Source organism: Poecilia formosa, unplaced genomic scaffold (assembly GCF_000485575.1).
Source record: "Poecilia formosa unplaced genomic scaffold, Poecilia_formosa-5.1.2 Scaffold14, whole genome shotgun sequence".
Classification (NCBI taxonomy): Eukaryota; Metazoa; Chordata; class Actinopteri; order Cyprinodontiformes; family Poeciliidae; genus Poecilia; species Poecilia formosa.
In genome coordinates, this window is record NW_006799953.1 from 237,135 (window position 1) to 258,063 (window position 20,929).

The 20,929-nt window shown below is 43.1% G+C and overlaps 1 protein-coding gene across 4 annotated transcripts in view; it reads left to right on the forward strand.

The window, feature by feature from the left end:
* The window catches only part of mtmr4 (myotubularin related protein 4), a 44,509-nt gene that overhangs the window by 21,559 nt on the left and 2,021 nt on the right, over positions 1-20,929 (forward strand). For 3 of the 4 annotated variants that reach the window (XM_016668236.1, XM_016668237.1, XM_016668234.1), the window contains 17 exons: positions 1,903-1,992; positions 8,135-8,251; positions 9,229-9,258; positions 10,017-10,099; positions 11,011-11,177; positions 11,284-11,380; positions 12,511-12,624; positions 12,705-12,895; positions 13,842-13,970; positions 14,223-14,334; positions 15,906-16,101; positions 16,206-16,391; positions 17,268-17,438; positions 17,667-17,821; positions 18,659-19,937; positions 20,166-20,276; positions 20,407-20,495. In XM_016668236.1, coding sequence (XP_016523722.1) covers positions 1,903-1,992; positions 8,135-8,251; positions 9,229-9,258; positions 10,017-10,099; positions 11,011-11,177; positions 11,284-11,380; positions 12,511-12,624; positions 12,705-12,895; positions 13,842-13,970; positions 14,223-14,334; positions 15,906-16,101; positions 16,206-16,391; positions 17,268-17,438; positions 17,667-17,821; positions 18,659-19,937; positions 20,166-20,276; positions 20,407-20,495 — 3,317 coding nt within the window. The remainder of the gene's footprint in view (positions 1-1,902; positions 1,993-8,134; positions 8,252-9,228; positions 9,259-10,016; positions 10,100-11,010; positions 11,178-11,283; positions 11,381-12,510; positions 12,625-12,704; positions 12,896-13,841; positions 13,971-14,222; positions 14,335-15,905; positions 16,102-16,205; positions 16,392-17,267; positions 17,439-17,666; positions 17,822-18,658; positions 19,938-20,165; positions 20,277-20,406; positions 20,496-20,929) is intronic. The other variant, XM_007545771.2, reaches the window with a different exon arrangement.

Sequence of the window (20,929 nt, forward strand, 5' to 3'; positions counted from 1 at the left end):
TTATTATCAAGTGATATTTTAATATTGTGAACATTTTTTAACTCAAACACGACGGGCCGCTGGATGAGTTTTCTGAGGTAAACCTTGCACACTTATGCTCTACTTCTTTTTTTTTTTTTTTTTTTTTTTGCCACTTCACCCTGCATGTTTTAGACGTCCCCTGCTTCAGCACACCTGATTTCAATTGATTGCCGCTGAACAGACTTTTGTTGAACTGCAATCCTCTGAATCAAGTCATGTTAAAGCAGGGAACCATCTAAAGCATGCGAGGCATTGAGCTCCGAGGACTAGGGCTGGGGAAACACTGCTCTACTTTGTTTGTGTTGTATAAAATCTCTATTTAACAAGTTTGCTGCCACATGACAAAATGTGAAAAGCTTGTGAATACCTTGTGCGCATACCATAAATGTGAAGTGTTACGTCATGCAGGTTAAAAAAACATCCTCTGGCTATCCGGTTACAACTTGCATTGTCCGTACCTTTGGCGTATTTTGTGCTTTAATTAGCTGCTTTCGATGATGGTCATTATCAACGAGGCTGTTGTTTTGCAAGGTTTGACATCGTCAAGGACGTTCCTCTTTTTTTTGGTGTCATGGGAGGCGGTATCTTTAAAATCAAAGGCACAAAGCAAGGACTGTCGTTCTGGTGGCATGAAGGAATTGCAAAGATGTGTTCCTGCCTGCATTGGCGAAGCAGTCGAAGTGGGTAAACTTGTTCACTGTATGCTCAAATGAACCTAATTACAGTGTAGAGATGAACTTCCTGGAAGCTGCTGAGGTGAAACAGTCTTATGTAACTCTTGTCAATTAAAAGAAAATAAAGGCCCAATGCAGGCGCTTCAGTGCAATCACTTTATTCTCTCCAAGGATTTAAAGTGTGACCTGATAAGCGTTCATTCAGCCTGAGTAGGGCACTAGTACCCTTGGCTGCAAAAGGACGGCGCTGACTGGTTTCTTTTGTTCTTCCCCTTTTCTCCTGTCTGCCTCCACTTGAAGAATTGCAGGCTAATTTTAGTAACCCATCCATTACGTTGGGCTTGAACCTCATAAGCCTGGATCGCTTTTTGGGTTCATCAGCTGCCAGGAGCGTTTCGGTCTTGCTTTTTTTTTAAGATGATTATGCTCATAAAGTGACAATTTCTTTATTCAGTCATACACACTCTACAACTAAATGCAGTAGAAATATAGAAAACATCAGCACTCAGCATTTTTATTTATAGGAAAAAGCATATATTCAATCCGAGCTCTAAACAGCAGAAGGGAAGAAACCTTGCCTAAAAATTACCTTTGTGTCGGTAGGTAATTTCTCATCAGTTGTATGTGGGGCACCACAAGGTTCAATCCTGGGTCCCCACCTATTTAATATCTACATGCTCTCGTTAGCTCAGGTTATAACAATGAAGATTAGTTACCATGACGATGTGGTTATGAGTCACTGAACAGCTTGGCACCAAAACACATTAAAGATCTCTTGTGGTATCAATCTTCCAGACCACTCGGGTCTTCTGGTTCTGCTCTGCTGTGGGTCTCCAGAACCAGAACCAAACATGGAGAAGCGGCATTCAGCTGATTCAAAGACCTGGAAAACCCACCTGTTCAGATTTGCTTTGAACCATAAAAACTTAAACATTGATCAACATCTTTGACATTTGGTGACTTTATGATGTTACTTTGCCTTTTTGCTGAAATGTGCAATACAAATAAACTTATTGAAAGTTTATTTTACATTTTTAGTCAGATTTTAACCTGCTGTGCATTAGCTTGGAGCGTTTTCCGCCAGAGGCTAACGACTCAGGGAAGTGCCTCCTTAGTGGTTAGTCTTAATATTTGAACTTGCTGTCACTGTCATTTTTTGCCGTCACTGTGAATACTAGTATTACAACCATTGTTGTGCATTTACCAGGGTGAAGAGGGGCCTCCCAGTCTGGAGTACATCAAGGCCAAGGACTTGTTCCCCCAGAAGGACCTGGTGAAGGAGGATGAAAGCCTGCAGGTGAGCTGATTACTTTCCATAAAGCACATTGGCTGGAAAAGCTGTGTTGTCTGCCAACATGGTGCTTCAGCAGAGCAAAGGGCCTCATATTAAAAGGTTACTACTCGAGACATTATCCCCATTAGTCTGTTTTGTGCTTGACACAAGAAAAAGTTAACAAGGCAACCTGGTTAATGAAAAAATAATTGCATTTCAATCCAGCTGATTTACTCCGATCAGGCGTCATGTACACATTCCATGTTTGTTCTATTAGTCTGACATCTGACTTTTATGTTTTTTTGTAAACATTCCTACAAATGTAAGAAATACTGCTTTTTACGCCGCTTTTTAAATTAACGAACTCTTTAAAATCTTTTCCTAGCAGCATGCTTACCCTACAACACTAAGAACAGCAGCACCAGCGTCTAGTGAAATGCTGCCTCCTCCTGCTGTAAGCCATGACATCACTGAGTGATGGCGCTACATCTGTTCTGCTGCTGTGTCGGACAGCCGTTTTCTAAAATAATCTGATCAGTTTATTTTTGGCTGGGCGGTGAATGCCTGCGCATCACACGCAGGATTATGAGTGAGCTGCCAGCTGTCATTCAGATGGGTAAAAATTGATCAGTCTTATCTTTTTTTTCTCTCTCTCTATTAAACTTTTTTTTTTTTTTAAACAAAGGTGTTTTAGCCCAGATTTGCTCTGAATAGGACTTAATACTTTTAATACAGATGCACAGATCAGACCTTTGTGGCTGATTTCTGACCTCCATTTTTTGTGGCCCTTTGACCCATTTATACTGAGTTTAGCTGACCCCAGTTTCTCTAAACGCATTATGTTGCAATAAAGCATAGTAAGAGGATGCAACATGATTGGACTTGGACATTTTCAGCATCAATGCGTCATCAATCTGAAAACCTTTGAGTACAGAGGTTATTTGGTTTCTGATCATGCAGTAAGGAACAGCTCTGCTGATTCAGTTCGCCAGGTAATTTCTCTGAGCATTTTCAGCTTTGGGTCATCTGCTGTTTTTTGGGTTTAATGATATTCCTAACTATTCTGACTGAATAGTCTTAATAAATTTCTTGCATGTCATTTTTTGTCACATTTGGGTTCATTTAAAGTTCAGCTTTTATTATTGTCCAATTCCCCGTTTCATATTGTTCAACACTAAACTGTTATTTACACGATAAAACCACTTAAAAATGTTTTTAAAATGAACTACCGTGCTTTAATTCTATGTACACAAAAGCTTTTAATAAGTATTTCTCACAGAATACTATAAATGCAAAGTGTCGCTGTTCAAGGAAGATTAAACCATAAACGACTAAGGTTGAGTACACAGAAGCGCAGGAAGTTATGAAGATTTCAGCGAAGATTTTAGAGATTTATTTGCAATTTTGGAGGAAGAAGTTAGATGGAGTGATGAAGAAGAGGGAGCCGGTTCTACTGAAGAAATGCAGCCATATGTTTTTAGCCATATTTTTCAGGAAGCACCAACTCCGACATTTCTGGGGAAGAAGGGTTTGAAGGTGAAGGGTTGGAGCTGGACATCTGTCGCCTCCAAATTACTGAATAGTATCAACCAGATTTATGAATATAATAGTTATTCATCTCTAATTCAAATAATCCAGTTACTTTAAAGTAATTGGTTATTTCCAGTTGATGACCAGCAACAATAAACAGCTGAAATATGTCACCTTTCATCTTCGTTTCTGAGGCTTTTTAAGAAATACACCGTCATCCTTCTCCCCTAAAACAGCATCTGCAGAGGTTTAAAAAACAAGAACAAAAAAACAACGAAACAAAACGGGGCAGCTGCCAAAGACGAGACGAGAAGGATCGGTTATTCTGTTGGTGAAGATGAAGCTGAAAAACCACGATTGGTAATTTACCGTCTTCTCCCTGTGGAGTAGAGTTTGTGCTTTTAGGCTGTTTGGTTAATGGAGCCGAGCAAGGTGTTGATGGAGACCATGACAAAAGAGAGATGGACCCGCCCAGCCCTGGGTTACTCTCTGCTGCTTTTTTTTTTTTTTTAGTGGTTTTAAATGGAATTATATTTTCCACTTGATTTCCAGTGGATTGAGGGGGGATATCGGCTTGTTTAGAGTTTTCATTTCTAAAGTGGCCGGCTTTGAAAGGCCTTCCAGTGAAAGCGAGTGAGATCGGCATCAGTCTGAGGAGGTAAAAGCTTTATAATTATTCTCGTTGATCTGCGTTCACACATGCAGTCACGTGTTTTATCTAACCTTTCGTGTCTCTCTTCTTTCCGTCATATGTTCTGCTACTGATTATTAGCAACATATTGGTTGATATGGTAGAAAACCATGCAACGTAATCGCAACAAATCCCCAGACAGCAGACACACCCGTGCAAAACTAAACTTGGGTAAAATAAGTAACATTTGTGCAAAGTGGAAGAAAAGATGCAAGTAAATGAATTTGGCTAAAATAATTTTAGTCAAAAACTGATTTTGGCCATTAATTTTAGGAAGGTGATATAATCCACCTTCCTAAAAATAAAGTGGATTAAAAGAAGAAATTCATTTTTAAAAAAGGGAGATGTGCTTTTGTCTCTCGATTGTCCTCACTCGCTTCCATCATCCATCAGTTTTCCCCCTCAGACAAAATGACAGACCTCCCCTGCCCTACTTAATACTTTTCTGCCTTCCCACCTCTGAGTCTGCACATTTCGGCATGCGCTCGCTCGCTCGCAGCAGCAGCGTGTGCATGCCCTGACATGCAGGCTGCCCCAACCGGAAGTCACGACTCGCAAGTCGGCGCATTATTCATGGTTGTTTCTTTCTTCTCACTCTCTTCCTCTCTGCGCCTCTCCTGGTTTTTTCTCTTTCTTTCTCTCTCTCTCTCTTTTTTTCTGTTCATGTCTCTGCTGCTTGAAAGGCTTCGTAGAGGAAACGTGACACAGTATCCAATGCTGCGCTTGCCAGCTGCCAGTGACTCATGCGCCCGCTTTTGGAGCGCGGCTCATTTAATGCGGCTCCAAGTCTGTACAGCATGTTAACTATGGCAATCTGGGCAGGACGTGTTGGGTGTCTCCCCACACCAGAGAAACAATCGGATTCAGAGGGTGCAGAATTGCATTTCAGTCGCATGCTGAAAAGATGCAAGTAAATGAATTTGCGTCAATGCTGCAACAATGCTTGTGTGCCGTGCTTTTCATTTTATCGATACTGTAGATCGATGAAATGATCTGCAGTATCATTTTACTGTAGATCCCAACACTTTGACTATGCGAGTCTGCAGATTGTCTCCATTTTATATCAGCAGGTTTTAAGTAAACAGTCTGGAAAAGTATAAAACTATTTTTAAATTTATTAAATTCCAGAATTTATTCTGGTCTTGCGACAAATGGCACGTAGCAGCATGTTGGAGAACCTCTGATTAGTTATTGTTGAAGATTTTTCTTGTTTTTGCTTGAGGCGATGCATTTTTGCACAATTATTCCCTCTGGAATTTTACTCGGAGTTTTTATATTTTACTTTCAGACAGCTGTTGTGATGTGTAACCATGGCAACAAGGTATTGGCAGATGATTAGCATTCCAAAAGCTCAAATAGTACCTGAACTTTGACCCCAAATCCCAGAGGAATTGAAAAGGAGGCTTTGTGGATGCAGAGCAGGAACAAAGAGTAGAGAGAGAAGGAGGAAGTTCAAACTATCTTTTACCAAAAATGATGGGCAAAGATTATATTCTCATCTCAAGTGTCTCGATAGAAAACGATAGGGACGCATCAAAAGCAAATGAGGTGGCTTAGCAGTGCTTACCAACACCTGATGTCATCCAGGACATGTGAAATATCTTCTGTGCATCTTGGCATGTCATGACAGCCATAATGTTGTCATACAGCAACAGTCTTCAGTCAGAGGCCTCTTCACGGCTGTTACGAGACTGACTGCTACTGGAGAGCCTTTCCAACCCACTGCATCAAAATCCACAAAGACTCTTTGAAGATGCTTTGATAATATGAATTACTTAATTTCCCTTTGGGATAAAGTGTTTTTGCTGGATCCATCTTTTGTTGCTTCTAGTTTTTCAAAGCTTAATCTCTCTAGAAATATCCGTTGTAAATCCATAGTGGAATTTTGTTTTCATCCATTTCAAATTTGCTGCAGAAGTGTTGGGAAATTTGAAAATGTGAGTCTGCACGGATTTGTAAAAAAAATAAAAATATGGGGAAAACCTGACACCGGCTCTGCTTGTGTGCAGGAACATTTTCATCTTCAGTCACTTCAAAGCTAGTCCAGTACAGGTATTATTTCTATATTTTAAAAAAAAGCGTTTGAAATGCTAATGAATTTTTAATCTTTAATATTTACCCGTCCTGCGTTGCTTTTGGGGGGTAGAGGGGGAGTTGCTGCTGCCTATATTTGGCTCTGATGTTCTGCTGTAGAGCACTATGTGCTCCATTTCCCAGGTTAAGCTGGACTCTGTTTCTCTGTCTGGACCGACTGATGGGTGCAGGATCTGTTCAGACCTGAAGCAGGTGCACAGCAGATGTCAGGGGGTTCTCTAACACACAACTTTAACAAACTAAATAAAACACCATCCAGTATGCTTAACAATTTATTTGAAATTCTTTGGAGACTTTTCATATCTCATATCCATTTTTTTCCCCTTTTTATGATTTTGCTTGCCATACTTAAGAGCCTTAAGCAAAATTGCTTGTTTGTAGTTTTGCTTAATTCCTGTAAAGTGTCTCTGAGTGTTTCAGAAAAGCACTATAAAAGTAAAATCCATTATAATTAATAGTAGTAGTCATACTAATTCAGTACAGTTTTGCTCTGCCTGACTTCTCTCATAATCCCCCCATCTGCCTCGCTGCATGCAGTCTTTTTTATCGTGCTCCGGTCACTCCAGCTCTGTGTGACTCAGCAATACATGCTAATGCAGAATGAGGTAATGTTGTCTCCAAGCAACGCCATTGTCCTCACCAGTGGAGACTAAACAAGATCTACGTTGCCATTCATGCTCCCCAGTGACGGCAAAAGTTGTTTAAAGGAGACTGAACCCAAGCGATACCAGCCTCCCTGAGCTTTCCAGCGATTTCTAATCCTCCAGTAACATTCAGCGCTGAGCTAACAATTGTTTGAAAGGGGAGGTGAGAAGCCGACCCGTGTGAAGGTAATTGAAAGCTTCAGATTATCCCATTACTTCGAAGTTGGCAGATGTAACTGTGTGACACATTCACCGGCTCGGCTTTTAGAGATAATTCCCTGGCTAAAAGTAAGAAGGCAAAAAAAAAAAAGTTCTATTGACCTCTTCTAGAAACCAATTACCTTAATGTAGCGTCGTACTCCAGCCAAAACCAGGCCTTGGCTGAGACTGTAATAAAATGAGTAGAAGTAAGAATGTTAATGGAAGGCCTGGGATCCAGTCCGGCAGCCCTGCCTCTTGTTTGTCGACCCATTCAGGCTCGGCTACAGGCCCTTCACGCTCACAAAGGTTCCTCTGTAAGACCACAGGCTGGTCTAATGGGACACCTTAGTCGACTTTATTGTCTTTGGTTTGATTAGTGGAGGTTTTGCTTTACAGAAACTCAAAGCCATGCCGAAGTATTCAGTGAAATGGGAGTAGTAGACATACTACATGTTTTCCAAAAAGTTATGTGCCAAAAAGAAAAAGTCATGCCACAGAAAGTTTAATTCTGGTTTCCAAGCCAGAGAATTTTCTTCCACCTGGTTTCTGGTCTATCTCGAATAAACACATTTTTCATTTCAAGCTCCTGCTACTGATAATAATTTGATGCTGACATGTTGAAGGTTTCCTTATTTATGAAACCGTTACTAAAATGTAACTTCACAAGATACTCAACATTCTTTGTTTTAGTTTCCTGTTTTTCGTGTTAAAGAGCTCATAAAATCCTTCTTGTAATTAAAATAAATAAAGGCAGCCTGACCCTAATATTTCACCATAGAGTCGACCTGAATTCAAAGTCCAAATGAGCAGAAGCTGTAAAACACGCTTGTCAAACAAGAACAACTGGGTGCACTGACATCACTCTGGTCTACGGAAACCCAAGGAGTGAATTGGAAAATTAAACCGTCAAAACTTTGATATGTTAGCAGATGTAACAGAGTGTTTGGCGAACATGTGCAGCGATGAGGCTTTTAACCCGCTCCTACATCCCTTTGTGTTCACTCAGGTACCATTCCCAGTTCTTCAGGGGGAAGGAGTGGAATATCTCGGCCGTGCCGACGAAGCCATCATCGCCATTTCCAACTACAGACTCCACATCAAGTTCAAGGACTCTGTCATCAACGTGAGTTCTCGTCTCGGAGGAGGAGCTTGCGGATTTGTTTGCTTCTGTACAAACAACCTGAGCGTCTGCAGTGCCACGCCACTGCGGAGGCCAATGGCAGCGGGGAGGAGGGTTCAGTTTGGACGCACGCAGGCGTTTCACCCCACAGCCGAGCTGACGAGGTGAATGAAGCGGAGGAGTTTACACGGAGGACTTGCTGTAAACCAGGGGTTTCGGCGTAGTTTGTTGTAGCGACGTGGTACCGCAGGAGTTGCAGGCTCCCCTTTGATCTACCGGCGAAGAGGGTGTAACGTGACATCCAAGTGCCACAGCCCGGCCCCTGCTGGCGCTGCCGTCCACTCCTGTTGACGTCAAGCCCTTGCTCAAACACAAGTGAGCGTATTGTTTGTCCTCCCTGGCAGTCAGATTTCTCCTCCTTCCCAAATCGTGGTCAAGTTTTCCACAAGGGTTCTGGAAGCAGAGGAGAGTGGAGTGCAGAGGCCCCGACCACCTGGGCTTTAAATATTCTCCTTCAGAACGAGAATAAGTCACCGTCTAACCCTGCCCGCACAACTGATTACCCAACCACTCAGACTCCTGCCTTGACCCCCAGCTGCACAGATGAACTCTGTCTGAAAGCCAGCAAGCCACAACCTCTCACCCACGTCCTTTCACAACTTCACCCCGTCCTCCCAAACCGTTTCTGCCCTTTGCTCCCCCTCTTTGTTTGTCTTTCTTTCTCACCATGATCCATGTTTGATTTGGACATGAGCCGCTAGTAGCACGTCCACTCGGTTAGCTTTCATCTTTTGCACTCTTTTGTTGTTTTTTCTTTCCTTTTTAACTCTTCATTTCCGTGTTGTCTTCTAAGCTTTTTGGGGTTTAATTTTTTTATTTTTTCCCATTTCCTCCTGTCTTGTGTGTCTCCTCTCCCTCCCTTCCTCTCTCTCTCTCTGTGTGTGTGTGTGTGTGCGCTCCATGGTGGCTCTGTGTTTTAGACCTACCCTGGTGTGGACAATGAGATCTCTGTGAGTACAATACGATAAAACACATCCCTCTGTCACAGATTAGACAGCTCTGTCATTCAGCCCGTCACTCTGTGTGGTTATGAAGCACTAAACACAAAGTGTCTCTTACATCCAGCTGAGCTGGTGATCAACCTTTAATTTTCTGCCAGATTGTGATTCAGGAATAATCTTGAAGTTTATTTATTTTTTAATTGCTGGTATTCTGGCTATAAATTATGCTCAGTTTTAAGTATTTTCCCAGTTCTGATGTTTTATTAATTGATTTTTTTTTAAGAAGTTTTGACACTTCAGAGTCGGACATGAGGGGGAAAAAAGCTGTTGGTAAAAATAAGCAATGAATCAGTTAATAACATGATAAATTAAAACGAGCTCCATAATTTCCATTCTGATTATTTAATATTTTTTGAAGGATGGTTTTATTTATAGAGACTTCATAGTCAGTTTTATTTATGGTTTTGATTGTAAGTGACTTTTATTTCCATTTTATCTACGGTTGGTTGTTTTTTTTTTAATGTGTCAAAATTTTTTCCAATTAATGCAGCTGTTGGGTGTCCCTTACCAAATTAAAGTGTATCGGTCTGTTTTTATTTATTTTTTGTTATCATTTATCACAATAATTGCTTGGACAATTTATTACCTAGTAAAATTTGTCACCGTGGCAGGTCTAGATGTTTATGGGGAAATTTGTGATTATTTTTGTGCAGAAGTTTTCTTTGCTTTGTGGGCTGATATCATGTGCTCTCTGTCGCCCCCTACAGGTGCCGCTCAGGCTGGTAGAAAGTGTGGAAAGCAGAGATATGTTCCAGCTGCACATCATCTGCAAAGACTCCAAAGTTGTCAGGTAGGAAGGAGACGATGGTCGCTTCATATTAGACGGCCTCTCATGTGTTAGCGGTGGAAGTTTAAACATTGTGCAAAAGTTATTCCGTTTATTCTGTTGTTCTTCTTTTAGATTAAATCCAACAATGTACTCCTGTCTTGTTTTAGCGCCGTGTGAGAAACCCGACTGACTTCTCCCATTAGTTTTTCTCTGTTTAATCGTTCCCTCTGCTGCTGAAAGGATGTGTGACGGAGCACTTGAGTTTAATCCAATTCATTACTTTTCTGTTAAATCGATGCTTCCCCATCAGTTGTTATTTGACCTGAGACTAAAGATAGACGGCTAAATCTGGCTAACTAGTGAAGGTGGAAACAGGGCATTTGCTGAAAGAACATCATATTTTGAGCGGTAATTAAGTCAAAACTGTACAAATTTTGCATTTAAGATTAAATTTTTTTAAAAATTTGTAAATGTGTTGTACCCAAAACTTAAGTGGCATAGTTTTAGCTTCACCCAGTACAACTTTTATGGACAAAACAATCTATTAATCACTTTTGTTATCCAATTATTAATTGGTTAAACGAGAAAACAGTCAATGTTGTATTGATAAGTGAAGCAGAAAGGGCCGAACTTTTCACAGACTGATGTTAGGAGTGTTTCTCATCCTTTGCTACAAATGATCAAGTGTGAACTGAAGTAACGCTATGTTGTTGCATTTTAGGCAGTAAAATGTTTATTTTCTTTAAAAATTGAATTTTAATATTGTGTAAAAAAAAACTTAAATGAAAAATCAGAGTAATTGCTAACTGAATAAATCATTAATCTTGCAACCTTTTCTTTACGCTCTTCTTCTAGTTCCTAATGCTCACTGTTACGCAACAATATTAAAAACAAAGATGTTCTCTCTCAACTAAACCGGGGATTCTCCACAGATGCCACTTTGCGACATTCAAGCAGTGCCAAGAGTGGGCGAAGCGCCTGAACCGGGTCATAGCCCACCCGTCCCGGCTGGAGGACCTGTTCGCCCTGGCCTACCACGCCTGGTGCCTCGGCGCCAGCGCAGACGATGAAGACCAGCACGTTCACCTCTGCCGCCCAGGTCGGCTCCACCAACCCAATGACATAGAGTTTAAAGAAAATGTTGCCAGTTTGGGACTGTTTAGTGTTTACCTGTGCTGTGTGTGTGTGTGTGTGTGTGTGTGTAGGAGACCATGTGCGTCACAGGATGGAAATGGAGGTCAGGCGGATGGGCTTTGACACGCAGAACGTCTGGAGAGTTTCTGACATCAACTGCAACTACAAGTACGTCCGTGTGGTTGTGAGCAGCCGTGATGCTGCTGCAGCAATAAATGTTGTGTAGATGAAATGTGGAGAGGAGGATGACGCTGTAAAAACAGTCCAAGAAAACCTTCCTGCTTCCTGAAAAAGGTCAATCAGTTCATCCACTGAACTGAACAAATTTCATCATAATTCACAAACACAAACTCTTGCAACACGTACTATACACGAGGGAAAAGTATTAAACTCTTGTATGAAACTGCTCTCTCTTCAATAATTACAAATAAAATTTATATTTACATATATATTAACAATGTAAAACGTGAACAATATATAATTGTCCTCATTACTAATGTACAAGACTTAACAACAAATGAACAATATGTCAGGAGAGTTGATGGTTCTAAACCATTTTTACTTTATTTACAAGTCCATGACTTAGTTTCTGGTTTACATATTTTATGAGATTTCCAGTTAAATTTATGATCCACTAGAAATTTAACTTGATCTACTCGTTCCGCCAAGTTTTAATCCATGGATATTAAGATGGAATCGTCCATTTTTCTGTTAACAGAAATCACATATTTAGTTTTGGTCCAGTTAAATCATTCCCAGAATAAAATACGTTTTATTATCTACGAATAAGATAAATTATAGCATATTCAGAAATGTTAATGTACAAAAGGCCGATAACTGGTTTCAAACTGGGAAATGAGAAGAATAAGGCTCTATTTTCTTCATATGAGGTCGATGATTATCGTGCCCCTCTAGTTCCCAGCGTGACCAAACTCTGGTTTTATTTTAAGTTTTCTCCAAATCCTTTCGGTTAAACTGCGGTTTGGAAACTGACGCTTGGAAATAATCCTGTATGAAAGGTCAGTCTGCTCACAGAGCATCCTGTTGAGGGAGACGGACACGCAGGACAACGGGCTAATTAAACAAGCTGCAGCCTGCTGAGTCCCGTGACTCAGCACTCCATTTCACTTTCATCCCTACTAATATCCACACAGCCTGTCTGTCCCTCAGCAGGTGGAGAGGAACTGGAGAAAGAATCACGAGAGAGGAGAGGCGACTGGAGACAGATGGCGTTAGGCTGAGAGGCATTAATGCCGCGTTAGAAACTGCGAAGCCCTGACCCGCTGCTTCCCCTGCAGGTTGTGCTCCAGCTACCCGCAGAAGCTCCTGGTTCCCATCTGGATCACCGACAAAGAGCTGGAGAGCGTGGCTTCCTTCAGGTCCTGGAAGAGGATCCCCGTGGTGGTGTACAGGTAAGCCGACCGGCGCGGCCTCGGACGTCTGCGGCTCGCACGTGGCAGCGCGCGTTTGACCCTGCCGCTTCGTGTTCAAGGCACCAGAAGAACGGGGCGGTCATCGCTCGCTGCAGCCAGCCCGAGATCAGCTGGTGGGGCTGGAGGAACACGGATGACGAGTACCTGGTGACGTCCATCGCTAAGGCCTGTCACATGGACACGGGAGCCAAGGGGACGGCGACGGTCCGGCAGAGAGGGGAGGCTCCCGACTCGTGCGACAGTGATTTTGGTAAACCTGCTGTGTGTGGATCCGTAGATGTCGTCATGTTGCAGCTGGTTTGAAATTGGAGGGACTTGATACAGTTTTGTATAATTTAAAGTATTGGATTTCAATCATTACTTTTCTCCAAAGTACATTAGAGTTAAATTATTCATCAAGTAGCTCAATGAAAACAGATCCTTTCTTTCGTAACTCTTCTTCTTCTTCTCTTTAAATGTTTCTAAAATTAATTATCTTACAAAATAGATGCATTTTATGCAAAACAAAGACATAAGCATGAAGTGGCAGAAAAGATGGATAAAATCTGAAAAGCGTGACACGCATATTGCATTGTGGTCCATTTAGTTTAATGCCTCCAAATCCAGTTCTGCTTATTGCATTAATATTTAGACCTTGGATCAATACTTTGATGAGTTACCTTTTGGTGCAATGACGGATAAAAAAGCTTGAATGGTGAATTCAGTCATGCGTCGTGTTGGTAGGCTCCACTTTAACCTGCCTGTGTCGCTCTCTCTCCAATTAAATACAACATGAAGCTGCGTTTGTAGTTTTGTTTTTACGAGCTTCAATTTAAAACCAAAACTTGCAGCGCTGTGTTCATATATTCAGTTTCTATGACTATTAGAAATGAATTATCAGCAGAATTTGCAAAGGAAACAATTCTTTGAGTCTTTCAGGCTTAATTTGGTGTCGCCAGCTTTACTTGGAGCAAACTCACTTGGAGTCCCACAATAATTACTTCTCTCCAGCACAAGTAGCTTTTGGAGGCATGCCTCTTGTGATTGGCATCAGGAGGAATTATTGATTGATTTATTGTTTCCTCTGAGGGTTACAAACAGACTTTGCTTCTCTTCACGACGTCCACAGCGTCTCTCTGTTTCCCTGCTTCTCGTCTCTCCCTTCGTCCCGCCGCCAGGCTTCACTCAGCTCTGTCGTCCTTCCCGTTTCCCCTCAGACTCGTCGCTGACGGGCGGCTCTGGCTGCGACGACAGCACGGTTCCCCAGAAGCTGCTGATTCTGGACGCCCGCTCCTACACCGCCGCTGTGGCCAACCGAGCCAAAGGTGGCGGCTGTGAATGCGAAGGTTGGTCTGATGAGCAGGATTTCCTTCTTAAAACTCTGCCTGTGATACTACTGCAATGCATGGTAGAGTTCAGCCTTTTGAGGCCCTTGAACATTTTCTTAAATGTTTAAAGCTTTGAAAATTAATTAATAACATCACTAGAGTGATTAATGTGATTTAATTTTTTTTTCCATCAACTGACAGCACCAATACATACAGATGTTGTCTATATCTTCCAGTAAAGCTTTGACGTAAATGTGCTGTTATTTTTAGAGTACTACCCAAACTGTGAAGTCATGTTTATGGGAATGGCCAACATCCACGCCATCCGCAACAGCTTCCAGGCTCTGCGGGCCGTCTGCAGTCAGATCCCAGATCCGGGAAAGTAAGTCGATCCGTTTGACCTTTCTCCATCTCGGCAGCTCTGCCCTCGTTTGCGCCTCCCTCTCCTGTTTTGATGCCAACGGTAAAGCGACACCGCTCCGACATGAGAGCGAAGCCACACAGAAGTTCCTGTTCCCGCTGGGCTAACCCGCCGTCCGTCTGCACACATCGATCCGTACCCGTTTAAATTTTTATTTGTTCGGTTTTCTGATAATTCAGCTGCTGAAACATCGTATTGTAAAGCTTGTTTTTTTTTTTTTTCTTCATGAGTTTTTAGCTCAGAGTCTCTGTGGTTAATTATGATGATCTAAAAATTCACTCCAAGTGAACGCAGAGTAACTTAATCCGATGTATCCGTATAGATACTCCAGAGGCCTTTACTACGTGATTAGCGAGGTTTTTATTGTCACAGCTCAGGTTTACGACTGGCATCGCCATGGAAACCTACCATAAAACCAACGGTTATTTCCACTTATTCTTATTGACCCTAAAACAATCAAACACGTAAATATGCCACCTTGTTTGTTTTTTATTATTTTGTAAAAGGCCTCATGTGTCTGGAGTGTTTCTTTGTTTTTGCAGTGTATTTTTTTACAAATGACTCATTTGACCAAACTGAGCTAAAGCAAAGAAAAGTGGCTAAAATTTATTGCTGGGTGTGGAAAGTTGGAGATGAGCTAGAAGACGTTTTAATAGTGAAAGTGAAACAAAGCATCATCTCAGGGGCGTTCCACATCAGACAAAATACAAATTTTAAACCTACTTTTATTGAGGCTATTACATAAAATCTGATTTAAGAAAAAAAAAAAAAAAACACTTCCTGGTGGCTTTGATAGATTTGAGGAAAGAAATCTGCTTTTTATAACAGTAGAAATGAAATGTTTACATTCTTCATCCAGTTCCACTCATTAAGTGGTTTCCTGCTTTGACTTGCTGATGTGTTACACATATTGCTCTGAATATATATATATATATATATATATATATATATATATATTGTTTTTACTTGGGGTTTCAATTTCTTTTTATGTGTCCATTACACTGCAAAAACACAAACTCTTAGCCAGTGGTCAGGCCTGTTTCTGGTTGTACACTTGAAATAACAAACTTGCAAGTAACTTTTCAGCAAGATATGGGAGGTTATTTAAAGTCAATAATTTCTTAACATTGATGAAAAGGTATTGGTCAAAGCAATGGATTATTTTACAAGACATTTCCCATGTTATAAAAGAAACAATCTGCCATTGAAACTTGTATTTTTTTTTTATCGCTCTATTGACTGAAAACAAGCAGAAAACTACTTGTCTTATTTCAGGCGTACTAAGATATTTACACTATAAACTAGACCAAAAAACTTAAATTTTGTTAAATTAATAGACATAACTTGTAATCACACGTCAAAGATAAGAAAAACAAGATTGACTAAGTGGAGTTGTGACGCCACTCGGTGAGCTCTTCATGGTTAAAAAAAACACTTTAGGCTGAAGCTGCCTCCTGCTACAGGCTCATTATCTCACCACTTAGTGTGGATTTCAGCCGGTCAGTCTAATCGGCCACTTGTCGTGGTTTCAGCTGGCTGTCGGCTCTTGAGAGCACCCGATGGCTGCAGCACCTGTCGGTCATGCTGAAGGCCGCCACTCTGGTGTGCGGCGCGGTGGAACGGGAAGGTCGGCCCGTCCTGGTGCACTGCTCAGACGGCTGGGACCGAACGCCCCAGATAGTAGCCCTGGCCAAAGTTCTTCTAGACCCCTACTACAGGACGTTAGAGGCGAGAGATTACTTGATTTTCTTTTTTTATGCATCAGTAAATATTTTACTGTTGTTTTTTTTTATAGGTTCTCACTGTTAAATACTTTTTTTTTCCCCCTGCAGGGTTTCCAGGTGCTCGTGGAGACGGACTGGCTGGACTACGGCCATAAATTCGGGGACCGGTGCGGCCACCAGGAGAACGCGGACGATGTGAGCGAGCAGTGTCCCGTCTTCCTGCAGTGGCTGGACTGCGTCCACCAGCTGCTCAAACAGTTCCCCTGCCTGTTCGAGTTCAACGAGGCCTTCCTGGTGGGTGGTCGCCCAGCTCTCTCCGCTCTTTCACCATGAAATCGAGAAATTGAGATTGTGTTGATGGAATTTAGTGAAAATATTATAGATGAATGAAGATATTTCATGAGCCAGATCTTTATAAAGTCTCACTGATTGACAGTCAAATACTCCAAGTTATTTAAGTAAATAGTCGAACTCCAGCTAGCGATGATTTTAGTTATCGATTATTCTGACAATCGATTAATCGTATAAAAAAAAACAGGTTAAGCTAAAACTATCCCACTTGATGAGTTCTGGGTAAAACATATTTACAGATGAGCTTCAGCCGATGGCATTCAAGTGCCTGGAAGAGCAATAGAATAAACCCAGGAGTCTCTTCAGGTCAGCGTGTCACTACAACACGAAATCAAATGTAATCATTAAACTCCTGGAATATTTCAGTGACGTAGGCGAGTCATGGGAAGATTAACTGTGCAGAAAAAAAACCTGTCTTCCTGCTTCATAAACTTAGTGCAAGTCACGTAGCGCCAACAGGAAGCTGGATGATGTTCGCCACTGGCTCACTTCTGTTGCCAACCGATGCATTGAGCATCGGTTGGCAACCGATGCTGAATGCATCGGTTGCCAACCGATACATTGAGTTTTTGGCACCACAGTTTTTGGCACCACAAAAACTGTATAAAATATGCCATTTTATTTTGAACATTTCTATCGTGATGCAGGTCTTAAATTTCACACATAACTGCCTTAAAAAGGTCTTGAAGTCAGAAATGTGTGTTGGTGAAACCTGCAGAAATCCTGTTTTAGGTTCGAACGTTTTTACGCCACTTGGCGCCAAGAGAGGCAAAATGTCCTGAACAGGCCCAACGTGACTCATCCTCCTCCTTCGTGCAGGTCAAGTTGGTGCAGCACACCTATTCTTGTCTTTACGGCACATTTCTGTGCAACAACGCTCGAGAGCGAGAAGCAAAGAACATCTACAAGCGCACCTGCTCTGTGTGGTCGCTGCTCCGCGCCGGAAACAAGAACTTCCAGAATTTCCTCTACGTTCCCGGCCACGATGTGGTAACACCAGATTTTATACTATATAATTATTGTATTTCTAAAACCTTCTGATTATCTGAAGTGTTTTTGCGGGTTTGCTTTAGTCGTCGCTGTCTGACTTCCTGTTACTTAATGAAGGATCAGAAGAGCAACTCTCACTTTTTGTCTCTGGGAGACGAATTACAAAATAATCCGCAATCATGACTTGCTGTTGAGCTGCTGCGTTTGTCCCTGCGTCTTGTCTGCCAGGTGCTGCAGCCAGTCTGCCACACGCGGGCCTTGCAGCTGTGGACAGCTGTTTACCTGCCCACTTCGTCCCCCTGCACAGCTGTGGACGAGTCAGTGGAACTCTACCTCCCCCCATGTGCCGCTGGAGACGAGCTCACCTCCCGCTCACTGGACAGGTACGTTCACCGTTTGTCTCTTTTCCAACAGTATTCATGCCTCTCTAACGTTTTCCAGTTTTGTCACATTATGACCGCAGGCCTCAGTATATTTTATTGGGTTTTTAATGTGGTAATAAACCAGAACTAAGTAGTGCTGGAATTTGCAGTGAAGCATGTAAAACGTTTGCCATGCATGTGAATTCAGCCTCCCTGAGTTTCACTGCAGCCGAACACTGGAAGTTATTTTAAATATCGAAAATAAAACGCGACAACCAAAACTAATAAATAAAATGGTTTACGACACTAAAAAGAAAATTGCCCTTCAAAAAATATTAATCATCAGAATGGAAATTATTGAGCTCTTTTTAATTTATTACATTAATTTATTTATTATTCTTGATGGCTCAAAGAGTTATTGATCTGCATAATTGAAAAGGTTAGCTTATATTTTATACATTGTTAAAATCGGAGGATCTTTTTTTGTGTGTTTTTTCAGTTGCATTGGTGTGAATTTTCAAAACATTAAATTTTATTTACATTTTTTTGTCCTTACAATGTAGAATAATATCACAAGACATTAATAACAGAAATAAATGGCATCACAATTGAAGCTTGTCATTTTTAGTTCATTTGTGTTGATTTTTAAAACAAATTTACCTTGAAAAGTTCTTGAATTTCACTGTGGGAAAACAAACCCTGGTCTTTGTTGTTTTTTTGTGATAAAATCATAAAAAGAAAACTATTGAAGTTTGGAGGTGAAAGAAGTTTAATATGGGAAATGAAAACAGAGTTATACTGCCCTCTAGTGTTCCAAATGAGAAAACGTGGGAGAAATAATTTGCCTTTCCTGTCCAGACTTCCTAAGACTCGCTCCATGGACAATCTGCTGTCCGCTCTGGAGAACGGTCTTCCTCTGACCCGGACATCCAGTGACCCGAACCTGAACAAGCACTGCCAGGAGGGCCGCCCGGCCCCGGAGCCCTCTGCCGGGGCAGACGACCCGTCTGCAGGCCGCTCTGAGGACAACCCAACCGAGGAGGCGCCGCTGCCGGCAGCCGGTCCAGGTGTGGACGAGAACCACAAGAGCGGATCGGGGGCGGAGGAAGAACCCTGTCTGACCACGCAGCCCCTGCCGTCTCCGCCGCTCCCCCCCGTCTGCGACTCCCCCACCGACTCACAGGCTGCCTTCGTCACTCCGGTCCTCCACCAGGCGTCGCCTCAGACCCCCAGCCCACTGCCGCCGCCGTCTCCTCCACTGGAGGTGGAGAGTCCAGGCGGGTCTCCAGAACCCGCCTCCCCGTCCCACAAGCCAGAGCCCTGCTTACCTCTGCCCTGCAAAAACACCCAGCCTGCGGCCAACGACTCCACCCTACTAACAAACGACGACGGCGAGGCTGACAGGCTGCCGCCGCCCGGCGCCCTGCTGGCAGCGAGGCAGCAGACGGCCAGCATGGACGACTCCACGGAGACGCTCACGGACGAGGGCGAGCCGCCGCCCGCCTCGTTCCCTCTGCTCCACCAGAGCCGCTCCAGTGACGACGAGTCGCCGCAGAAAGACAAGGACAGGTCAAGGACGGAACCGGCGAAGGGAAGAGGGAGGACGCCGACGGATTCAGCTGCTCACACCGACTCCGTCCTCCGACCTCTGACCTCTCAGCTGTCCGACCTGCCTCTGCTGAGCTCCCCGTGGGACAGCGTCCCAGGTCTGGGCCAGTCCAGCTTCAGGCACCCCGGCGGCTACCAGAGCCGCCGGCTGCCGGGTAAGCTGCTGCGCTCGCAGGGCTTCGCCGCCGCCAGCGGCTCGCAGTGCTGCCGCAGGGAGGCGCTCTGCTGCTCCAGCGCCGCCCGCAGCCTCAGCTACTCCTTGGCGGCCCACCAGCTGCTGCCGGCGTCGTACTCCTCCCCGTCGGCCTCCAGCTCGCCGCCTCCGCCCCACGCCCCGGCGTACCTGGATGACGACGGGCTGCCGGTCCCGCTGGACGCGGTGCAGCAGCGGCTGCGGCAGATCGAGGCCGGATACAAGCAGGAGGTGGAGGTGCTGCGGCAGCAGGTGAGGCAGCTGCAGATGAGGCTGGAGAGCAAACAGTTCAGCACCCCGCCCTCCGAGCCAGACGTCGACTACGAGGACGACATCGTGAGTTTCTTCTTCTTCATTCTTCTTTTTGCAGATTTCATAAATATTTCCTCAGTTTTTCTAGTCAAGTTTCTTTGCAGAGCAACGAGGGATTTCAAAGGGCTTTACATCACAAAAACATTGTTCAGCCACCAATTATGAAACAATCGATAAACATTACATTTTGTCAGATGTTTTCTAAGCGTCTAGTGTTACTGTGTGTCCTCTAAAATGTCTGCCGTTTTCCAGACGTGTCTGCGGGAGTCAGACAACAGCAACGAGGAGGACTCTCTGTCCACCCACAGCGAGGACCGTCTGTCTGAGGGCAGCTGGGATCGAGTCGAACCCAAGGACACAGAGGTCAGCGTCTTTCATCCACAAACAGATCCTGTCTCTCCGTCCTGTCAAGGAGCAGCTCTTGACATCGTCCACTGCTTTGTGTGTGTGTGTGTGTGTGTGTGTGTGTGTGTGTGTGTATATATGTGTACAGGTGACGAGGTGGGTCCCCGACCACATGGCCTCACACTGCTTCAACTGTGACTGTGAGTTCTGGATCGCCAAGAGGCGTCACCACTGCAGGTGGGGCTTCATATCAGTAAATATGACGACACTGAATCAGTTTCCACTAATGTAGAGTCATTACAAGCAGAAACTTGAATTTACCTCCTTTACTCTGATACCAGTAAAGTATCCGGAGCGACCAACTACCTTCAGAAGTGACCAAACTAGTGAACAGAGTCCACCGCTGTGGAAATGCAGCTCTAGTGTAACTAGAGCTGCATTTCTAGTTACACTAGAAATGCAGCTCTAGTGTAACTAGAGCTGCATTTCCATTCCAATAGAATCAAGCAAATTGAAATTACAAAAATAAATCTGTTTACCAATTTCAAAAATACCATTTTTTTGATTAAAGGTTTTTATACTGGGATTAACGTTTTTTTTTTTTCCAACCGTATTGAAATGTGTGTAATGGAGACTTTTTAATTTATTTATTTTGCATCACACCAGTCTAT